The 10,356-nt window shown below is 45.5% G+C and overlaps 1 protein-coding gene across 3 annotated transcripts in view; it reads right to left on the reverse strand.

Annotated features, from left to right (window-relative positions):
• Positions 1-10,356, reverse strand: part of bop1.S (BOP1 ribosomal biogenesis factor S homeolog) — a 35,312-nt gene extending 24,956 nt beyond the window's left edge. Inside the window, exons 1-3 of one of the 3 annotated variants that reach the window (XM_041567072.1) lie at positions 10,209-10,356; positions 8,752-8,934; positions 6,666-6,767 (exon numbers count right to left, since the gene is read on the reverse strand). In XM_041567072.1, the coding sequence (XP_041423006.1) occupies positions 6,666-6,767; positions 8,752-8,934; positions 10,209-10,217 (294 nt within the window). In that variant the 5' untranslated portion in view covers positions 10,218-10,356. 3 annotated transcript variants of the gene reach the window in all.

Below are 10,356 nucleotides of genomic sequence, written 5' to 3' on the forward strand. Positions count from 1 at the left end.
GGGACACAAGACTACAGCAGGGAAGGGGTTACAAGGGGGAGGTACAGGACTATTTACAGATGAAGGAAGTGATTTTATAGGTGTCTGGAATTCCGGCCCCCGATAAGGGACAGGGGAAATGAGTGATCTAATGGTTGGGATACAGACCTAGTGGGGGAGGAGCGGGGGCAGCAGTTCCTAAAACCAGACAGTGTAATGTCTCTACTTACTACCACTATATGAGCAGGTGCAGCACCCCCTCTACTTGTCTCTTTTTATTGTGTACCCCCAGTCTGACTCACTAATGTACCCCCAGTCTGACTCACTAATGTACCCCCAGTCTGACTCACTAATGTACCCCCAGTCTGACTCACTAATGTACCCCCAGTCTGACTCACTAATGTACCCCCAGTCTGACTCACTAATGTACCCCCAGTCTGACTCACTAATGTACCCCCAGTCTGTCTCACTAATGTACCCCCAGTCTGACTCACTAATGTACCCCCAGTCTGACTCACTAATGTACCCCCAGTCTGACTCACTAATGTACCCCCAGTCTGTCTCACTAATGTACCCCCAGTCTGTCTCACTAATGTACCCCCAGTCTGACTCACTAATGTACCCCCAGTCTGTCTCACTAATGTACCCCCAGTCTGACTCACTAATGTACCCCCAGTCTGACTCACTAATGTACCCCCAGTCTGTCTCACTAATGTACCCCCAGTCTGACTCACTAATGTACCCCCAGTCTGACTCACTAATGTACCCCCAGTCTGACTCACTAATGTACCCCCAGTCTGACTCACTAATGTACCCCCAGTCTGACTCACTAATGTACCCCCAGTCTGACTCACTAATGTACCCCCAGTCTGACTCACTAATGTACCCCCAGTCTGACTCACTAATGTACCCCCAGTCTGACTCACTAATGTACCCCCAGTCTGACTCACTAATGTACCCCCAGTCTGACTCACTAATGTACCCCCAGTCTGTCTCACTAATGTACCCCCAGTCTGACTCACTAATGTACCCCCACAGGGTGCAGAGCGAACTCTGGCATAATCTGGGGCATAGGATTCTCTGCATTGCACCAAAGTGAAGGTTACAAAAATAGGTGCTGGATACAAGGAAGCCCCAAAATAAACACCAGTCTTGGGGTGAAGTCACATACAGTTCCCCCTATGAGTGTTGTACCTCCACATACAACAGATGGCAATGAATGAAGCCAATGTGCTGCAATGCAACAAAGCATGCACTTCTGTATAAATGCAACAACGCATGCACCTCTGTATAAATCCAACAAAGCATGCACTTCTGTATAAATCCAACAAAGCATGCACCTCTGTATAAATGCAACAAAGCATGCACCTCTGTATAAATCCAACAAAGCATGCACCTCTGTATAAATGTAACAAAGCATGCACCTCTGTATAAATCCAACAACGCATGCACCTCTGTATAAATCCAACAAAGCATGCACTTCTGTATGAATGCAGCAAAGCATGCACTTCTGTATAAATGCAACAAAGCATGCACTTCTGTATAAATGCACAGAGAGTCAGTATAGTGTATATGCTGTGCCTGGGACATACATACAGGGAGAGCTGGGCCCAATAAATAAGGACTGTCTGTGGCATTTGCCAGAATGTACGGGTTGCCACGTGACTCTTCCGCAGGAGGCCCAGTCCCAGCAGAGAGTGTGAGTACACAAGGACAGGGCGTGCAGCTCAGAATAGCCCAGTGAGCTCATTGTGCCGAGGTTCCAGAGGGAGTGGGTTTGGCAGGGTCAGTGCCCAAAATACCTGCTCCATGAGACCAGCTCCATTTGACTGCACTTCTGCACTTGTCTTATGTTACTGAATTGCTCTCTTAAAGGGCCGGCATCAGATAGAGCACCGGAGGCAAAGGGACACTTGGGAGTCTCCCAGCATCCCCAACCAGCCACAAATCTGTTGGCATCAGCAGCACTCATACAGATAGTTACATAGTTATATAGTTACATAGTTAAATTGGGTTGAAAAAAGACAAAGTCCATCAAGTTCAACCCCTCCAAATGAAAACCCAGCCCCATACACACAGCCCTCCCTACTGTCACATAAATGATATATCCCCATATCTATACTAACTATAGAGTTTAGTATCACAATAGCCTTTGTATTATGTCTGTCCAAGAAATCATCCAAGTCCCTCTTATAGTCATTAACTGAATCATCACCCGGCAGTGCATTCCCCAACCTCACTGTCCTCACTGTGATGAACCCCCTACTCTGTTCCTTTAAATGAAACTTCTTTTCCTCTAGTCTGAAGGGGAGGCCTCTGGTGATTCTCTTTATGGGTAAAAAGGTCCCCTGCTATTTGTCTATAATGTCCTCTAATGTACTTGTAAAGTCTAATCATGTCCCTCACAAGCACCTTTTTTCCAGAGAAAACAACCCCAACCTTGTCAGTCTCCCCTCATAATTTAACTCTTCCCTCCCTCTAACCAGTTTAGTTGCACTTAGTCTCTGCACTCTCTCCAGCTCATTTACATCTCCAGCTCATAGATAATATCATTATTTGCTGCGGACTTAAACAGGGGCCAATAGTGTTGACCTGGTGCTGCCTGGAATGTCTGAGGTTACTGGCCCTTTAATAAGGATGGTGGGATAAGAGAGACACAGTAAGAGAACAATAGCAGGGAATGGTGAGATTATGGAGACATAAAAGGGATATGGCAGGTGATGGTGGGAGTATGGAGGCATAACAGGGATATGGCAGGGAATGGTGGGATTATGGAGCCCTAACATGGATGGTGGGATTATGGAGACGTAAAAGGGATATGGCAGAGGATGGTGGGATTATGGAGACGTAAAAGGGATATGGCAGGTGATGGTGGGAGTATGGAGACATAACAGGGACGATGGGATTATGGAGACATAGCAGGGATATGGCAGAGGATGGTGGGATTATGGAGACATAACATGGATGGTGGGATTATGGAGACATAGCAGGGATATGGCAGAGGATGGTGGGATTATGGAGGCATAACAGGGACGCTGGAATTATGGAGACATAACAGGGATGGTGGAGACATAACAGGGATGGTGGGATTATGGAGACATAACAGGGATATGGCAGAGGATGGTGGGATTATGGAGACATAAAAGGGATATGGCAGGTGATGGTGGGAGTATGGAGGCATAACAGGGACGGTGGGATTATGGAGATATAACAGGGATATGGCAGAGGATGGTGGGATTATGGAGACATAACAGGGATGGTAGGATTATGGAGGCATAAAAATAGTAGACCCACTAAATGGATTACACTTGCCATTTAGCAGGAAGGCAAGGCCCCCACTGATTGGCCCATGTGCAGCACCATGTCAGTGTATAAAGTCACAATTCAGCAGTGTCTGGCCATGCCAGGGTTAAAAAGTGAAGAGGCTGAATCAGTGTCAGGTCAGAATCCCTTCAATTTTATAAAGAGCACAAAGGGGGGGACGGAAGAGACTGCCAAGTACAGGGGGGGCACCGCACAACGAGCAGCTACTGAACCACTTCTCCCCCCCCCCACCTCTCTCTGGGGCCAGGGTCAGACACTGGGGGAAGGAGGGGTGCGGGGAGTGCGTGTGTGTTACAGGAGGGGGTGTGCGGGGAGTTCCGACTGCCCAGAGTCTCATTCATTACCTGCAGCAGCTGCAAAACTCATTTTGTGCTCACTAAATACTTCTCCTAATAGGGGACAGGGGGGAGAGGAGAAAGTGCAGGGAAAGAGGATCAGATCCCAAATAATCCTGCACAACCTTCCCCACTCCCGACCTACATATAATCACCCCAACACTCCAGCAGCACAACCCGGGGTACAACCCTACACAACTTGGGGTAACACCTGGGAGTCCAACTGAGATGTCCCTATCAGATATTACCCATAATCACTTTACACTGAGCCCCCATCAGGCCCTAAAGAGGCACCAACTGTAAGAAAAAAAAAATTATATTCCTTAGTAAGGTAATGTGGAAAAATATTTATAATTTCATACATTTTAAAGAAGGTATTTTCATTCTCGTTCTTATGTCATAAATTATACTCAAATGGTTGTCACCTCCCTTTCTTACCAAGTGCAGCAGTCCTGTCCTGCTTTATGGCAGCTGAGATTCTAGCTATCTGTATAACAGAACATTCTGTCCCAGTGGCTGCACAGATCCTATCTGATCCCCATTGTAAGCAGCAGTCCTGTCCTGCTTTATGGCAGCTGAGATTCTAGCTATCTGTATAACAGAACATTCTGTCCCAGTGGCTGCACAGATCCTATCTGATCCCCATTGTAAGCAGCAGTCCTGTCCTGCTTTATGGCAGCTGAGATTCTAGCTATCTGTTATAACAGAACATTCTGTCCCAGTGGCTGCACAGATCCTATCTGATCCCCATTGTAAGCAGCAGTCCTGTCCTGCTTTATGGCAGCTGAGATTCTAGCTATCTGTATAACAGAGCATTCTGTCCCAGTGGCTGCACAGATCCTATCTGATCCCCATTGTAAGCAGCAGTCCTGTCCTGCTTTATGGCAGCTGAGATTCTAGCTATCTGTATAACAGAGCATTCTGTCCCAGTGGCTGCACAGATCCTATCTGATCCCCATTGTAAGCAGCAGTCCTGTCCTGCTTTATGGCAGCTGAGATTCTAGCTATCTGTATAACAGAACATTCTGTCCCAGTGGCTGCACAGATCCTATCTGATCCCCATTGTAAGCAGCAGTCCTGTCCTGCTTTATGGCAGCTGAGATTCTAGCTATCTGTATAACAGAACATTCTGTCCCAGTGGCTGCACAGATCCTATCTGATCCCCATTGTAAGCAGCAGTCCTGTCCTGCTTTATGGCAGCTGAGATTCTAGCTATCTGTATAACAGAACATTCTGTCCCAGTGGCTGCACAGATCCTATCTGATCCCCATTGTAAGCAGCAGTTCTGTCCTGCTTTATGGCAGCTGAGATTCTAGCTATCTGTATAACAGAACATTCTGTCCCAGTGGCTGCACAGATCCTATCTGATCCCCATTGTAAGCAGCAGTCCTGTCCTGCTTTATGGCAGCTGAGATTCTAGCTATCTGTATAACAGAACATTCTGTCCCAGTGGCTGCACAGATCCTATCTGATCCCCATTGTAAGCAGCAGGCCTGTCCTGCTTTATAGCTTAGACTCTAGATGTCTCTAACTTTGTGAAAAAGAGATAGCCAGGTAAGATTTTTTTGCTCCTTTTAGACTGTTCGCTCTTGCAAGTAGAGACCTGAATGTGATCCTTTTTCTTTTACTCTGTAACTACTGTTAAATCTTTGCAAGACCATTGTTTGTTATAAATTTATGTAAAGTGCTGTTTAACTCGCTGGCACTACATATAAACCGACCAGTCGCTGAACAGAAAACAGATGAGAAATGGGCAGTTTAGAGAAAACTCTTGTTGCATGGAGCTTGGCATTTCAGTTGCCCCACACTTCCCAACTGTAAGGATATTGGACAGATTTAGAGATGCACCAAAGCCATAATATGAGAATTTGGAAGATTCTATGTTTGGGATTTAATACTCAGTCCGATACCAAATATTAACTGAACTTTCATGAATAACACTGCAGCTGTAGTGCCGTTATGCCTTGAGAAGTAGTTGGCACAGGGAAAGAAGCACTTTACTGCAGCATGGCAAATGTACAAGCTGCTAACCAGCACTTAGTTACCAGGTCTGTAGAGGGTGTCAGGGTTGGGAAGTTTTTGATGGGCATCTTTGTAGATCACAAATGGATCAGTGACAGCTAGAAATTCAGAATAGGGACTGACTGTTAGCGGAAAAGAAAAGGACCTGCGTTTGTTTACTGCATTGGCTTCCATGACACATGTGAGATGTAGTCAGACTAAATACTGCAGTCAGTCTATGAAGTTTAAATCTAAACGCCTATAAAATCGCCATGCTGCAGGGCTGATTATTAAGCACACTGTATGGCCGAGGGATCATGTAGTAAAGAGCTCTCTTCTAACGTTCCTCCTGTTTCAAAGACTATGGGGTCGATTTATCAAAGAGTGATGTTAGAGATCTCCACAGTCCGCAGAGAGAAATACCGCCTCTCTCTATTCATTTCTATAGAATTTTTAAAGGTGTATTTATCAAAAGGTTAACTTTCACTATCACCCTTTAATAAATAATAGAATAAATACATTTCCCATAGAAATGAATGGAGAGAGGCGGTAATCCACTCTGCGGACTGTGGAGATCTCTAACTTGACTGTTTGATAAATCTACCTCCAAGGAAGCATAGGTATTGCCACTGACTAAGGACACTCAGCAGGAAGAGTTCCCTAAGTTTGAACAGAGAGGAGTTATCAAACTATATACAGTAGAACCCCCGTTTTACATTTTTTAGTGGATCAGAAAAAATGGTGTAAAATCCAGGAAAATGTCAAATATATATGTATATAGTTGTGAAAACAAAACAATAATGAGAAATGAGGGAATGTAAAATTGAGGTTCCACTGTTCCTTCGGCTCGGCACAACACAATATAGGATTCGTTATTTCTTTGACACGTTAAGACAAATAGAATGCAGATTTTCCCTTTTTTATAAAAAAAACTGCGGTGATGTGGGGAAGATAAAAAAATACATTCAACATACAGTATTTCTGGAACACAGAAGGACCCTCTACAACTACACATCACAGACTTACCTCCTCATCAGAAGAATCGTTCTCATACTCCTTGATCTCATTGGGCCGGTCCTCCTCATCTGCTGCAGAATCAGCTGGAGACTTACTGGACCTGTTAGGAACCTACAAGAGAAAGGAACCGAGTAAGATAATACACTTTTGTCATTGTGAGTGATGGGTAAGGCACTGGGTTGTATATAGGGAGATAGAGGAGTAAATGATATAACTGGGCAATATGAAATATCAGAGCAGGGTACAGGGCTGTATAGGGAGGGAAGTGTGAGTAAATGATGTAGCTGGGCAATAGGAAAAGCCTTTTTGGATCAGTTGGAATGTGTGATGCTGAGTTAATGGATGAATTTGCTGTAAGATAGATAATACTCCAATTGGTTTGAGCAGAAGACCAGGCCTGGACTGGCTATCTGTCTGTTCGGGCAAATGCCTGATGGGCTGCTCTCTATGAAATATAAATGGGCTGCTGCCATTCACGCTCCTAAACTGCTACCTCTCAGCACAGTTCCGATCACTAACCTGCTGATAAGAAGCTGGGCCAGTAGGGGTGAGAAGGCTTAAGGCACATGTTAGTTTGTCAGAGAGTGGCAAGCTGTAGCAAGAGAAGGCTTTGGATGGAGCACTGCTTCAAGTTCGGCAGGCTGGGCCAGGCTAAAAGCAACAGATTCAGCTGAAATGGTTTTTAGAAGAGCAGCAGGTTCCACTGTATTTATTCGGAGCTGAGGTATCCCCAGCCCCATAGTTACAATGAATTGAAGTTTCTCGGCCTGGGCTGCTCGGAAGAGAGTGGGGCGCATAGAAGAAGGAAAGTAGAGCAGGACCAGTAACTAAATTCCACCATCTTCTTTAAGCTCATCTTAGATGATTGTTTACCTTTTTATTCCTTTGCTGCTCAATTAGGATTGTACTTGCTGCTTCCTATAAGTTTTCCTTTGGGCCTATAAATATGCACCTATTGTTTACTAACCACCATTTTCTAGTTTCAACATTTCTAGTACGGTTTAATCATACTGTGCTGTTATTATGAATAAGAATCAGGTTTCTAGCCTGCCTGGTAATTTGCCAGTGAATGTGAACTCCCAATACATTTCAGAAACAATTAAAGGCACGGAGGGCCGCAAGCGGATCAGCTCTGAACCAATGGATGAGTATAGTTCTTGTCTTTGCTACACTTAATACACCATATATGTCAATGAACTAGAACTAGAGCAGTACTGTGTAATTTAGCCACATATAAAGGGAGATGGTAAATACCTAGTGGCTGCTCCAAAAGGTTAATTTGCCATAATAACTTTTAGTTTGTATCTGTTTAAAGAGGTAGTGACATGTTCTGATTTTAACAGGACAGTGTCACCTTTGTCCTACAACTTTTATAAACTGTAAATGTACCTACTGTACATCTATGTTGCCAGGGCTGCTTAATATTCCCAGCCCAGCCGAAGAACATAATCAGATGCTGAACACAAAAGATACCTTTTCACACAATAATTAATGGGGAGACTAGCTGCCTGCTGGCCTGTTTCTGTAGCCTTAGTCTATGTCCAGGTGGCCCAGATATTTTACGAATGAAGCAGTTCCACAAACATACGGGGACATCAGGAAAGGGCAGAAAAACAAACCAGGCACTAGATGATCAACCCAGAGTCAGCGCTTCTCACAAGCTGTGGGTGAAAGGAAAGTATCTAATGTGAATTCCAGATCAGGAAGCTCCATATAATTGCAAAACCAGAAAAGTCTTCTTATTCGCCAGCTCTCTAGAGTAGAAGCACAGAGATGGTCCAGGCCGCAGCCTCCACCGGGTGGCGCACTTACAGGCAAAGCCAGAAATGGAACATACGCAAGACTTTCCTACTGTACAGTAACAGAACTTTAGTATATGGCGTCTTCCTTCTCACTTCAGAGTGACACAGAAGGGAACTATGGGACATGGAGTCTGTAACTCTCGTTAAACAATAGGGGGACCTAATGAGCCTTTCCCTGACACTTTAGATTGACACAGGTAGAAAGGAAATTGGTTCATTGAATTATGGCTCTCCAAGTGCAGAGTGACAGACAGGAGGAGACATGGTGCCAGTGCTTCCATCACTCGCAGTACCTTTATGATCTCTTTTGGGGACTTCCCTGGATTTTCTTCTTCCTCAGACCAGTGGTCCTCCTCATCGTCACTTCTGTCAGTCCCAGAATCCTCCAGGCCAGAGTATTGGCTCTCCTCACTGTCACTCTCATCTAATGCGTTTCCATCCCGCAAACTCCTGTCTTCCTCAGAAAAGAGAGGCTCCTAGGCAAGAAACATGGAATAATGTGTAAGAGGAATGACTCCTGGCACTGGGGACCACAATCAGATGGTACTGAGGAAGCCCCCGAAATACAAAATAGTACAACATCTTATAGTAGTGAAGGGGTCTGGTTTCTGGTTTTCCTAGCCAGGGAGGCCCAACAATTTATCATTATTGCTCATTTACTTTTATCTTTAAACCCATTCTGCCAAAACAGAGTCTTTCCTCTCTTCCCCCCCTCAGCCAATACCCAGTCTCTCATCTCTTTCCCCTTCAGCCAATACCCAGTCTTTCCTCTCTTCACTCCTCAGCCAATACCAAGTCTCTCATATCTTCACTCCTCAGCCAATACCCAATCTTTCCTCTCTTCCCCCTCAGCCAATATCAAGTCTTTCCTCTCTTCCCCCTCAGCCAATACCCAGTCTTTCCTCTCTTCCCCCTCAGCCAATACCAAGTCTCTCATCTCTTCACTCCTCAGCCAATACCCAGTCTTTCCTCTCTTCCCCCTCAGCCAATACCCAATCTTTCCTCTCTTCCCCCTCAGCCAATACCCAGTCTTTCCTCTCTTCCCCCTCAGCCAATACCCAGTCTTTCCTCTCTTCACTCCTCAGCCAATACCAAGTCTCTCATCTCTTCACTCCTCAGCCAATACCCAGTCTTTCCTCTCTTCCCCCTCAGCCAATACCCAATCTTTCCTCTCTTCCCCCTCAGCCAATACCCAGTCTTTCCTCTCTTCCCCCTCAGCCAATACCCAGTCTTTCCTCTCTTCCCCCTCAGCCAATACCCAATCTTTCCTCTCTTCCCCCTCAGCCAATACCCAGTCTTTCCTCTCTTCCCCCTCAGCCAATACTCAGTCTTCCTCTCTTTACTCCTCAGCCAATACCCAGTCTTTCCTCTCTTCCCCCTCAGCCAATACCCAGTCTTTCCTCTCTTTACTCCTCAGCCAATACCCAGTCTTTCCTCTCTTTACTCCTCAGCCAATACCCAGTCTCTTATCTCTGGGCCCCTGCGTTAGGGCCACAAGTAGAGCAGCTCCATGTGTCAGTCACGTGTGACATTACCGGCTCCTCGGTCTGTGGGCTCCCGGCCTCCCCTTGGCTCCCTCTCTTCATGTCTCACTCAGGGCTCGGGGGGACACTCTCGGGTCTATTCCAGTTCCAGGTCACAACGTCCCACTGTATCACTAGTAGAAACACGTTTTTCCCTGTCTCCTTAAGCCGGAAGTGTCTCTTATCCCGCCCACTCACCCGCCGGAAGAAGTGAAACACCATCTTACCTGTGGCATTTGAATCTTTATTGCTGAATAGGTCTTGGTCGCAATATAACTCCTGTAATCTTAGTCAGGTACTGTAAGTCAGGGTGCTACATAGATAACAATAATTTTGATTAAAACTCCTTTGGGTGTAGTAAAATGGCGGACATGC

Source organism: Xenopus laevis, chromosome 6S (assembly GCF_017654675.1).
Source record: "Xenopus laevis strain J_2021 chromosome 6S, Xenopus_laevis_v10.1, whole genome shotgun sequence".
Taxonomy (NCBI): Eukaryota; Metazoa; Chordata; class Amphibia; order Anura; family Pipidae; genus Xenopus; species Xenopus laevis.